Source organism: Elaeis guineensis, chromosome 1, assembly GCF_000442705.2.
Source record: "Elaeis guineensis isolate ETL-2024a chromosome 1, EG11, whole genome shotgun sequence".
Classification (NCBI taxonomy): Eukaryota; Viridiplantae; Streptophyta; class Magnoliopsida; order Arecales; family Arecaceae; genus Elaeis; species Elaeis guineensis.
This window is the reverse complement of record NC_025993.2, coordinates 165,351,564-165,364,552: the sequence shown is the minus strand read 5'-3', so window position 1 is coordinate 165,364,552 and position 12,989 is coordinate 165,351,564. Positions and strand designations below refer to the sequence as shown.

General features: G+C 39.3%; 1 protein-coding gene across 1 annotated transcript; it reads left to right on the top strand.

Moving 5' to 3' along the window:
- Positions 1-424: 424 nt before the first annotated feature.
- LOC105060527 (uncharacterized) lies at positions 425-11,097 on the top strand. Its single transcript, XM_010944284.4, has 5 exons — positions 425-903; positions 7,108-7,193; positions 7,291-7,596; positions 7,759-7,842; positions 10,356-11,097. The coding sequence occupies exons 1-5, from the start codon at positions 517-519 to the stop codon at positions 10,795-10,797; spliced, it is 1,305 nt and encodes a 434-aa protein (XP_010942586.1). The 5' UTR covers positions 425-516; the 3' UTR covers positions 10,798-11,097.
- The last annotated feature ends 1,892 nt before the right edge of the window (positions 11,098-12,989 follow it).

The window sequence follows — 12,989 nt, the reverse complement described above, 5'->3', positions numbered from 1 at the left end:
AGAAAAGAAAAAAAAAATTGAATCAGAGCTTCTAACCAAGCCTTCAATGAGAATTTCTTCATGATATTTAGGTTGTTCTTCATCTTTCAATTATAATTTATGTTTAATATATATTTTTAAAAAATAAATAATATGATAAATTGGATCGCGTTTTATACGAGAGAGTATTTCGATGACTAGATCTGAAGATGAGCGTGCCCGCCAACCTTGCAGGATCTGTTTCACGGACTGTGCCCCACCAGAGTTCCAATTCCCGGTCCGCCACGCTCCATTTGCGCATTTCAACGAGGCGGGCGCTAAGAACTTGGAAAGGCTGATGGCTAGTAGCTACACTCGGTCTACTTTCCTATTTTTTTTTTATTCAAAATGAGGCGGTCCTCGGTTCCGTTTCTCGCATCGTTTCGCCACCTCGATTCCCGTGGCCATTACCTGCTCCCTTCTTCCCTTCTTTCCCTTACGAAACTCTCTTCCTCTCTCCGTTCTACTTCTATCCCGCCTCTTTCCTCTCCTGCTTCAATGGCATCCCCCGCTCGCTCCTCCCCCATCGCCTTCTCCGGTGGCGCCGCCTCAGCCGGAGACGACTCCTACCTGGTACTGGACCCCAATTCCCAGGCTGGCAGCGCCGCCGGGAGCTTCCAGGGCGAGGGCCTCCTCGCCGGGACGGCCGGTGGCGCTCCGGTGGCGGATGGAGGAAGCGGAGGCGAGGTGGAGTTTGGGTTCCAGCGGCCGGAGTTCGGGCGGCAGGCGCTGGTGGGAACCGTCCAGATCTACGACCGTCACGTGTTCCTCTGCTACAAGTCGCCGGACGTCTGGCCGTCGCACGTCGAGGCGGCCGAGTCCGACCGTCTCCCACGCCTCCTCTTCGCCGCCCTCAAGGCCCGGAAGGGAGACATGAAAAAGCGGGTGAGTTCTTTTTCGTTCTCCGTTCTTCTTGAATCACAATCTAGGGTTGTCTTTAGTTTGTTATCTCCAATAGTTTTTGTTAATCTTGCGATTTTTTTAGTTGTTCATCTCGAGTAGATTTCGGTAATTTGGGTGTTTCGGGAGGGGGTTAGGAGGAATTAGGATTTGGGCTTTGGTGATGCTTAGTGGAATTCATCATATTCATGGAGTTTGAGTTTGAGGTTTTTCTTTCTTTCTTCTTCTTTTTTTGTGGTTTTTATTTGGCGTTCTGTATTGGGATTTTATTTTATAAGTGAGTGAAAAAAGAAGTCAGCTATTTCAAAGATGTGATCGTGCCTCTTTTCTGGCAGTTTTGAACGGGCCACCGTTATCAATATCATTGGCTGGCTTATATATAGTTGCTGCTGTTTTGGTTTATGGCTGCGGGTGAGATTGGATGTATATTTTGTTAGAATCGATCCCATTTAAAGAACGATTTTCTTGATGTTCTTTTATCAATTTTGGGAATAAATTCCTTGATCAGTAGTACGTTAAGATGCGATCGTGTGAGGATTAATATGATTATAAAAATATATTTCCTTTTAATAACAGTCTTGGATTCCTCAGATAGCATGCCAGGTCTACAATGATGACCTAATTAATTGCTCACGGTTTTGAAGATTGATCATTCATTTAGATTTGTTTGCACTCTATGCATGATTCTTTAGGTTTTAATCTATCTGTGAGATGCATATTTTCTCTCTGTGATTACTTTGGATATTATTGACGTTTTTATACATGGAGAATCATATGCGTGGAGTCTAACAGAGATCTTTATGGTGCTACTATAATTTCCCTAGTACTAATTGGAGTTATCTTTGGAAAACAAAATTAGTTTTAATGCTACTGGAAAGCCAGGAAATCCGCACTCCTGTTTGCACCCCAAGAAATCAGTGCTAAAACTGTTATTCATATTGTAGTGTATGATTTTTTATATAGAAGTCATCATGATCTCTCCAGAGTCATTAACTTGTCTACCAAACTCTCTTCACAGTGGCATATTTCATGTATGAGTTGTTGACATTTTCCACAGCTATCAGCAACCATAAAGCCTTGCCTTATTTGCATACGTCCCAAATTTCTGAGGGGCATTCGCATTTGCTTAACTACCACCATGTCTCGAACTGCTAACTGCTCATCGTAAATTGTATGACAGCCTAGGCAGAAGCATTTCTCATTTGTGTGTGTGTGTGTGTGTGGCATCTGTAAAAGTTTAAATATCTCCAGTTTTTATCTTTGTTAAGCTATCAACTTTAGACCAGAAATCTTCCTTTGTGATGGATTTGGTTTGGTTACCTTGAAGGTATCAAATGCATCAAAGTATTTTTGAAAAGTAGCCTTCTACTTAGATACAGGCATTTGTTAAAACATGAGATGCTGTTTCTCGTGTCAAGCTTGGTAATATACTCATCTGTGTTGTAGCTATAGTTCTATGCTCAGAGTTAAATTTTAGTGCTTTTAGCTGTTGCATTGGTGCTTCTTATCAAGGATCTTTGCTTTTATGTATTGAATAATGGCAAGCTGAACTAAGCAGGCATATGGTCTTTTAATTTTCCAAATGTGGGAGCTTATTACTGCACCTGTTTCACAAATTTGTGACCACGAGCTATATTTAACATATCCTGCTAGATCTTCTGAACATTTCTAATGCTTGTATCATTAGCTATTGTTACCATGACTTTGTCAAGGTATCTTTTAACTTGAGTTTGGCTATATATAATTAGATTAAGTTTTGCTCTATCTCAATCTATTTCTCTGTATTTTCTTGATATTTAAGATTTTTGGCGTATAGAAATATGTTGCAATCTAGTTATTAGGTATTCTTTTTAGTTTTTTTTTCTTTGTAGAATAGTTACCTTAGTGAAAAGTGTTTGCATTTAATGTGATACTTGTTGGCACTTGTGATGTAATTGGGCTTGAATTGCAGGCCATGGTTTATTAAATGAGACAAGGAAGTTATCTGCATTTGAGAGCTTTCATAAATTTAAGCTTACAAAATCCACTTGTTGTATTAAGTGGCTTATGCAACACAAGTTCTTAGGCCTGTACTGCTGTTGGACGTAGCAGGACCAGGGAAAGTCAAAAAAAAAAAACTAATGCATAGGCTTTTGTAAGAGTGGAGTCAGATATCTCGTACTGCCACTATTTACTTGTTAAGTACACTCCAAAAAAAAAAAAAAAAATAGAGTTAGATCATTTGTGCTGGTTTGTTGCTTTCATTCTGATGATGTGATTGATAAAGCTGTTGAAGTACCTTTCTTGTGATCATTGTACACTAAAACTTTGCTTCCGTTGGAAATCTTTTGCTATCTTGATGCTTCAATTCTCTTTCTCATATATGGGTTCATTATAGGAAATTGTTTGTGCCACCCTCCATGCTTGTTCCTTCCCCTTCTTCAGAAATAATTTATATAGGACTAAGTTGAAACAATCCTATGATCTTAAAGTCTCAGGCCAATTTGGATGCTGTCTTGATTATCTTTGTAATACGTTTTCAACAATCTTATGGGATACTTTTGAGACATTAGTAGTTCTTTATTTGGTCTTTGCTCATGGTATTCCTAGGTTGGCATTGCATTAGGTTCTCTCACTATGATGCTATGAGTGTTCCTATGGACTTCTCGGCAGAATAAGGGCATGAGACAAAAATATTGGACCATTGTATCACGAGTGTCAATTGTCACAATCCCCTTTTTCCTGATAGACCTTGGTGTGTAACCAGCATGGCATGGTGGTATGGTATGAATACTGTCCTATGAGAGTCAGTGACCAGCACAATTATGACAAATGATGCGTAAATCCCTGATCTCTCTCTCTCTCTCTCTCTCTCTCTCTCTCAACACACACTCTCTTTCATTCTACATGTGTGTGTGTTTTTGTGCGCGTGTGCTGGGCTTGTGTGTATTGGAGAGCAGAGGTCATATAGAGGACGAGGACGAATTATTTTTTGTAAAAGTTAACTTCTATGTTACTTAAGAGCCTGCCTTTTAATTGCACTTGCTGAAATATTCCCTGGAGAAGTCTCTCCGCACATTTATTGATATATTATGCCCTTTTCTTTTGCATTAGAGATGGAACAAATAATGTCTTTTTTATGTTGTTAGATACGATCATACGCTATTGGCATGCATAATGTGTTTATGTTGTATGGGTGTGTTCATGCATGTAGCATTGTGTGTCAGATTGCACAGCCTTGCAAAATCAATGATGAACCATCTGAATTGATGGATGAATGTTTGTAAGAAAGATTACAGCATTAAAGATCTGTATAGATTGACAATTCTGTATTTTGGAGGTCTATGACTGAACATTGTCTAGTGAGCAATTTCCTATAGGTTATATAGAGGCTGCCCTACTTAGGACCTAACCACCTTGACATCTCCTATATGCAAATAGGTGGACTGGCAGGTGACTAAGTTGCTTAAGCCAAGCTGGATTAGGTTTGCCTTATATTTTGGGCGGTTGGAGTATCAGGCACTTGTTAGCTTATGAACCCCATCATCTTTTTCATTTGCCTAGACATCTTAATTTCCAAATCGGGCTAGCTTCGATTAACTGTACATATTCCACTTTATATTGGCCATTATTTGGTAAGTTTCTTTATTCATTAACTTGGACCATTAAACATGTTCTTTAGATAGTCAATTTAAACTTTTGTTTATGGAAAATAATTATAATCTTACTAGTTAACATGTCATGCTACACTAAATTGTCTTATAGTAAATGTAGAAGTGGTTGCTTGGTGTTATCTTCTATTTCAGTTGGTTTCTTCTGACCTCTTTCAAATTCTATAATTGTTTTCATATGTTTGTGAATCCTATTTTATTTTTATTATTTTAATATAATCTCTTGTACAAACCACCAAAATGCTTATCTTCTACCTAAGCACTATGCCACCCTCCAGCAACTTATATCCAATAGCTGCCTTTTGAATATTAGTTTAAGATGTTTCGATCATGATCAACGGTGTTGGTAAACTTTGGATTTCCTAAAACACATTCTATACAATAGCACTATGGAAACCATACGTTTTGAGCATACTCATTAATAGTAGGGGTGCAATCAAGTCGAGCGGAGCCGAGTAGCTCGAGCTCAACTCAATCCAAAATACTTGGGCTTGAAACTCAGGAGATTGACTGAGCCTTAATATTCCAAGCTCGAGCTCGGCTCGATGAAAATAAGCAAAACTCGAGATCAACTCAACTCGAATATCAACTGAGCTATACTCGAGTTCGAGCTTGAAATCGAGCCTTAGTCTACTAATAATATATATATATTAATATATATATTATAAATAAAAATAATATTATTAAAAATATAGATAAATTCAAGTAGGCTTGCAAGCTTTTGAGCTGAATATCTGAGTATTCGAGCTCGATTTGAAAAACTATTTGTGCTACGAGAGCTTGAGTAGCTCGCGAGCGGCTTGACTTGTTTGCACTCCTAACTCATTCTATAAAATACCTCAAAAACTTATTCATTTTGTTCCTAGGTTTTGAAATTTTGTAAGTCGTGATGAAAATTTTGGATCTTTAGTTTGGTTGGTCATTATTAATTTCAGGGCCAATCTTACGAAAAAAGTCCTAACTCAGTTCTCTATGCCACCATAATCAACTGCTTTAACTTTGGCTTTGTTATATGGAACTTCTATATGACTAAAACTTAGTATGGTTTAACTAATCATCAACTAGATCACCTTAGATTAACCCATGTTGGCCCTTGGGAGATCACTTATTCTGACTATTAAGCATTTACCCAGACAGCTTAACCTACCTTAGCACCAATGTTGCTGCTGCCCATGACAACATAGATCAAGATGTATGCCATGCACTCTTCCCTGGTGTCATATGTAATTTTGGAAGCACTGTACGCATTAGAAAAACAATATTCATGTTATGTTTCTAGTCATTGATAGGGGAGAGTAGTGCTGTGATAAAGGTGGAAGCCGTGATACTAGAATTCAGAGGAATGTTGCACCAGAAAATTAAATGACTCGAATGGTGAAATTGGAAGACATTGTGCTAATGTCTTAAATTGGAAAACAATATTCATTTTATGTTCCTAGCCATTGATAGGAGAGAATAGTTCTGTGATAAAGGTGGAAGCTGTGATACTAAAATTCACACGAATGTTGTATGCAGAAAACTAAATGTCTTGAATGATGAAATTGGAAGACATTGTGCTGATGTCTTAAATTGGATAGATGTAAGAAATAATCATGGAGGTCATTCTAAGTTTCAGAGTTGCAGCTTCTTACAATTGTATTCATAACAAACAATGTAAGTAACAATGTCAAGCCATTCTTAGGAGCAAGGATTAAGAGTACTTTTTGTCCTTTGGTCCAAGAATTATGTCTTTTCTTAATCAGGCTTTTGGATACCTTATTTATGGGGCCCATCCCTCTTTCCTGACCTTATCTACAAATAAATCCAATTTCCCTCCTCTTACTCTAGCCTTCTTGGATCTTTGAGACTTATGCCAGAATCATCTTAATTGTTTCTCTCACTTTTGGATCTTTGAATGGTGCCTAGGATCTATTGGTTTCAAGAGCATAACTGGTGTGTCTCACAGCTTATTACCTTGTAGCAGATGTCATTCAGCAATTTGTTCTTATTCTTCAATCAACGTTGCTTCTCAGCACTACTCCCTTCCCTGCTTAGCACACCATTCCCTCGTGGCAGTCGGAGATTGGTGTGGTACATGGTGGTTACATGGGTGAAAAGCAGGCCTCAGATGCAAGTCCACCGATCACCATTGCCGGTGCACTGAAAGCGAGTAGTGTGCTGAAGCTTTTTCCTTTCTGAATGATATTTCTCAGAGAGAAGCATACATTGGTGAAATTATTACTGCCAAAGATCTGGCTACCTATTCTTTCTGGACCATTACATTAGATATGCTTCCTCTGATGCAAGTCCAGAGTGACCCTACTGATACTTTGTGAATGATGAATTTAATTTTTTAAGTAGTTTGTTATTTTCAGTCTGATAAATCTCTCTCTCTCTCTCTCTCTCTCTCTCTCTCTCTCTTGCTCTCACACCCAATCTCTCTCTCGCACTGTGCTCTTTTAAGCTTAGGACAATCTGGGCCTTGGAAAATTTTGCTGCTATCCTTGATAAATTAGACAAAAATTCAAGTTGTCTCAGTGCCTTGATAATTTTCTTGCAGACTCGTTTGACCATATGTGAAGGAGAAGATGGTACTGATTCATCAAATGGAGATGTTCTGATCTTTCCGGACATGATTAGATACAGGTTTGATTGCCATTTAGTTTGTTGACCAAATTACTAGTTTCTATCCTGGGCCTCACATTTCAAATTTAATGCCACTGAGTGCTGTTATTGGTGTCAGGAAATTGACACACTTCGATGTTGATACTTTTGTTGAAGAAGTGCTCGTGAAAGACATTGAGTGGCTCCCTGGATTAGCTGAACAACTGGCTGGTTCATATGTTTTTATATGTGCTCACGGAAGCCGAGATCGGAGATGCGGTGTTTGTGGCCCTGTTCTTGTTAAAAAATTTAAAGAGGAGATAGACCTTCGTGGTCTACAGGGACAAGTGTCTGTGAGCCCCTGCTCCCATGTGGGTGGTCATAAGTATGCCGGAAATGTCATTATATTTAGTCCCAATATCAATGGAGAAGTAACTGGTCATTGGTAAGGAGGAAAATGCTGCATTTGAATTACTAGTTTTTATGTTACCATAGGATATTTCATGTTTCCTTTATGACCTCTGGGAAGTTTTCTTTATTGGGAATACATAGTTTTACTGGTTAATTGCACAATTTAATGATTGGTTTTTGTGTTCGTCTTTGTAAGGTATGGATATGTCTCTCCAGATGATGTGCCTACGTTACTTGAACAGCACATTGGGAAAGGAAAGATTGTGGACCATCTGTGGAGGTAGTTCCTTTTCGTTATTTGAGTCTCTCTCCTTATTCTTCTTTAATGAGTTATTGTTAGATTTAGTGTTTGGATACAAAGTAACCATAGGAGAAATATGACATGATATCTTAACGTCTTGTATCCTAATGCATTAAGAACACCAAGACCAATGATTTTTAGGCACTTAACATAATCCAATTCTGGAGAACTATGATTACATATCGTAAACTCTGTTGCCCTTTTTTCTAGGGTAAAAAAAAAACACCCTGCACTTTGTATGAAATGGCAAATACCTCCCTACATGTCTAATTGCTGTAATGTCAAGCCTACATTTTTCAGATTGTTGTAATGTTGCCTACCTTTCTCCCAATTAGGGTCAGGGTTGCTGACGTGAACATAGTTTGTTAAAAGTGTCTGGGTGTAAACTGACATGGAAGTAATTAGGTGATGATTGGATTTGTCATCACCATCATCCTCATGAGCGAAACCCTAGCCAATCTCTAACCCTAATCCCATCTCCATCCCCTCTTCCAACCCTCCTCCCTAAGATGGCCACACAACTCCCACCAAAGACCTCCTGGCCACTGCCACTGCTGCCCCTGTCCTCCTCTCCTCCTCCCTCTTCCTCTCTTCTCCTCCTTGTCTTCTCCCGCTCCTCTTCCTCCCTCTTCTCCTCCTCTCCTTCCTTCCTCCTCCTTTGGTTGTCAAAGCACTAATAGTTACAAGATGTAGCAATTCTTCCATGCCCGGTCAAAAAAAATCTGGTAGCAATTAGAAACTAAAAATTTCTCTGTGTGGTTGATAATGACCTGTGTGCACTGCATGATGTTTTACAGAATTTGTAGGTCTCAAAGTTTAAGAAGTCCTCTTGATGATTCAAAAGATAGTTTATAAAATTTTAAACATGAGCAGTGTGGTGTTTAAACTGACAGAGATTATTATCTTGTTTGAAATAAGAGTTGATTAAGAGAACTCTTTAAGAGAAAATTATGATGTCAGTTGCATTAGAAGTGGGCTAAAATTATGAACCAGAAGGGACTGAGTCTAATTGTCAACACTTAATCTAAGAAGGGCTGAAGCTCGTAAACAATAGGAATTGAATAATAATCAAGAAAAGTCTTTAAATGCTGAAACTCTAGCTTTTTTAACTAAGGCCACTGTGCTGCCGAAGTCTTTGACAGTGAAAGTCGTAAAAGGAAAAAAGAAAATTCAAATTTTTTAATGCAAATAATGAAATAGAGGTCGCCTCTGAATCTATGGATTTCTGGAGTTGCAAACAGCAAGCGTTCATCTCCTATATCAGGTTTTTGGACAGCCGATTTTCTGATTTCTAAACCCCAAAAAATAGGTTTGGACCTTGAGTTACATGACAGGACACCAAAATATGATTTTTGTCATGTATTTTAGAATCCCACAATCATATTATACATCCCAGGACAATCTAATTCAGATTTTAGAGGACAAGGATATAGGATTCAGATCTCAGGCACCAAGCACCTTGGTTTGAGGTTTAGGCTTTAAACCTAAAACAAAAATGTTGAGAATTTTTTGTCAAAAACTCTAGTAGCAAGCCCCATTCAAATTTCATAAAGTAAAAAATCAGGCTTCAGATTTAAAAGCGTTCAGGTTCTAAGTCTCAAGTCAAAATTTCCTTTTCAGAGAAACAGAGGAAAGAGGGGGAGCTGTGGTGGGAGAAGCCCATGTTCCTCTATGCCTTCGTGTGGGTTGCTAGTTACATCATCTTTGGGTGCAAAAGATCTAACCATCCAGTGAGGTAGCAAAGGAGGTAGGAGAGGAGGGAGAGGGAGAAGAGGAGGAAAGAGAGCAAGAGAGAGAAGAAGATGAAGAGGGTGGAGGGGGTGGCTATAGTGGCTGAGAGGTTGCCTACGGGAGCTATGTGGCCGCCCTAGGGAGGATGGTTTGGGAAGGGGTTGGGGTTAGGGCTTAGAGATGGTTTTTATTCATGAGGGTGATGGTGATGACAAATCCAATCATCATCTAATTACCACCACGTCAATTGACAAGTGCCAGGGAGAAGAGGAGGAAAGAGAGCAGGAGGGAAAAGAAGATGAAGAGGGTGGAGGGGGTGGCTACAGTGGCTGAGAGGTTGCCAATGGGAGCTATGCGGCTGCCTTAGGGAGGATGGTTCGGGAAGGGGATGGGGTTAGGGCTTAGAGATGGTTTTTATTCATTGGGTTGATGGTGATGACAAATCCAATCATCATCTAATTACGTCCATCTCAATTGACAAGTTGGCACTTCAGCTAACTATGCCTACGTTAGTGGACAAATAAGCACGGCTAGCAAGCTCTGATCCTAATTAGGAGAAAGATAGGCAACATTGCAACAATCCAAAAAATACAAGATTGACATTACAGCAATTGGATGTGTAAGGGGCTATATGCAAATTCATGCAAAATGTAGGGGGTTATTTTTTTTATCCTTTTTTTATTAGAAAATGTGGGGGATTGTTGAGAGGTTTGGGGGGAGCATCATGCATCTAATCCAGATGAAATTATCATTTGAATCAGGGGGCAGATGGGATTATCTGAGGAGGACCAGAAAAATGCTCACAACCTTAGACTCCAGTTGAACGGTGGAATGGAGCAAAATACTGCAAAGGAATTTGTTGAAACTACTGGAATTGATGGCGCTGTGAATGGCTCTGTGGTTGGAGGTGGTGGATGCTGTCAGGGCACTAGCAACATCAATTGTTGCCAGAACATGCCACCAAAAGAAAAACCAGAAAATGATCAAATTGGCGAACAGAGGACTCAGGACATCGGGCAGAAGAAGAGCAACGAGGAACCCAAGGCCAGCAGCAGCAAAGCAGCCTCCCGCACTCGTAAAACCTGTCCGATGCCCACCTGGTTTGAGAGCTGGGAACGGGAGGACACCTATGCAGCTCTTGCGGTGGTTGCAGCCATTGCCTCTGTTGCTGTTGCCTACAGCTGCTATAGGCAGCTGAGATGAAATTCAACACTTCTAAGTAAAACTTTTGCTGGCTTAGGTATCCATAGTCCTCATGATACTGAGGTACCACGTAATGTATTAACAATTTACATTAGCAGTTATAGTTCCATGGCAAAGCAAAAAATCCGCACACAGTGGTGGGACAAGAAGATGCATGATGCTTAAGACCTAGTTTTGACATGTTATAGGTTTGAATGATAATCATATTACTCTGCCTATGTACATCATTGCAAGGTACAAACAGTATAATCTGATAAAAATGCCTGGACATGAATGTTAGTGTTTTTGAATTGAGACAAACAGATTGGCTTCTCTCTCTCTCTCTTGTTGCACATTATAAGTATTTTTCAGGCACAACTTTTTTTAGCCCATAAGTTGGTAGTTCTTTTCTGACAAAAGCAGTGCACCGATAATTCAATCTACGATTGCTGGCTGTGATATCGTGCGCTGCCGGTTATCGGCTGGACTAATCACGGTTAATGGTAATTAAATATCTATAAGGAAGAATCATCTTCCTTCATTGACGCTTGCAGAAATTATGCCTGCAGTTACTCAAAAAGCAAAAAAAGAAATTATGCCGGCAGGGCCGCTTCCACCGTCGTCGTGAATTGGGGATATGCGGATTAGGTGGGTTTAGTCTGTTGGCACACTGGGGTGGCATGTGGGCGGGTTCAACCATTGGGTTTCCACAGCCTCCACAAACCAGAATTGAGCGAATGAAGTGCGGTAACGATCAAGATCAATGTTATGTGAAGCTTAAAAGTTCATAAATACAATCTTTGCTATTCATGCACACCTGCTAAGAAAGTGAGAGAGAGAACAAGACCTGCCAAGAAACTGGGTTTGCGTCGTCCTCAACTTGACGAATTTGGGTTAATCTGAAGCTAACTCGGCCAACATATGGGTCGGTTCAGGTAGGACACCCAAGGACCTCATGGTTGGGACACACCCAAGACCCAAACAGTTGAAACGAGATAAAAAAAAAAAAAAAAAAACTTAATACCCCCCTTTTTTTATATATACCAGCCTTTAACACACGAAATATCTTAATCATTAGTATTTAATTTTAGTGCTATATATATTTATACAAAATTTTTACATATTTAAAATATTTCTTTTATACAGTTATGTCACCTCTCTATACAATTATATCATTCCTACAAATGCTTATATGTGTGTGTAGATAGTTATTTACAACCATGTACATATTAAAATACAACTGTGAAAAGCCGTTGTGATCAGAGGCTAAAGAAATTTTAAAACTAGAAATAGTTGTTAAAGTTCCGGTCAACAGGGATTAAAAGTTGTAGTCCTTCGAACAGGGATCAGCTTATATATATATATATATATATATATATATATATATATATATATATATATATATATATATATATATATATATATATATATATTAAAAAAAATAAAATAAAGTAGGGAATATATATATATATGGGATAGATCATTCAAACCCTTCTAATATAATATATTTAAAATAATCAAAAAAATAAAATATTTTTAAGCGGATTACAGACATCTCGAATATCAGTCCAAAGATGTGACTCCAAGTACTACACAACAAAAGCAGCTACTCAGTCAGCTATCATATTTACTTCTCGAAAAGTATGTCTTATGATGAGATTAGCACAACTAGATAGTAGAGCTGCAATATCTCACAAAAGAGGATGGTTGGCGTCCCCTTGTATGTACCTCTGGTGTCAGGTCACAATCGTGGCTAAGTCATCTTCGATGAATAGATACTTAGCGTAAAGGGATCGATGAGCATAGGTGATCCCAATCCAAGTAGCTCGAAGCTCCGTAGCAGAAACAGATGGATCCCAAAGCTAGCTGCCCCCGGCCTCCACAAGTCTGGAGGCGGAGTCGTAGATTACAAAGTCAGCTCCACTCCTCCCCCTAACACTGTCATCGAAGTTGATCTTAAAAACCCTCAAAAGAGGGGGCTTCCACATAATAAACATCCGATAAGCCACTGCAAGAGCGAGATGGGAGTCCTAGATCTCCAAAAATCTTATGTCCCCATCAATCACCTCAACAGCTGAAGCCAGGGCTCTCTCCAGGATAAATCTCATCGGACACCTCATTGTCTCAAACACTAGGCTATTCCTAGAAAGCCAAATCTGCTATGCAATATAGGTTATCCGAATGCTAACCGACCTCAGCACTCTCCTATCGAG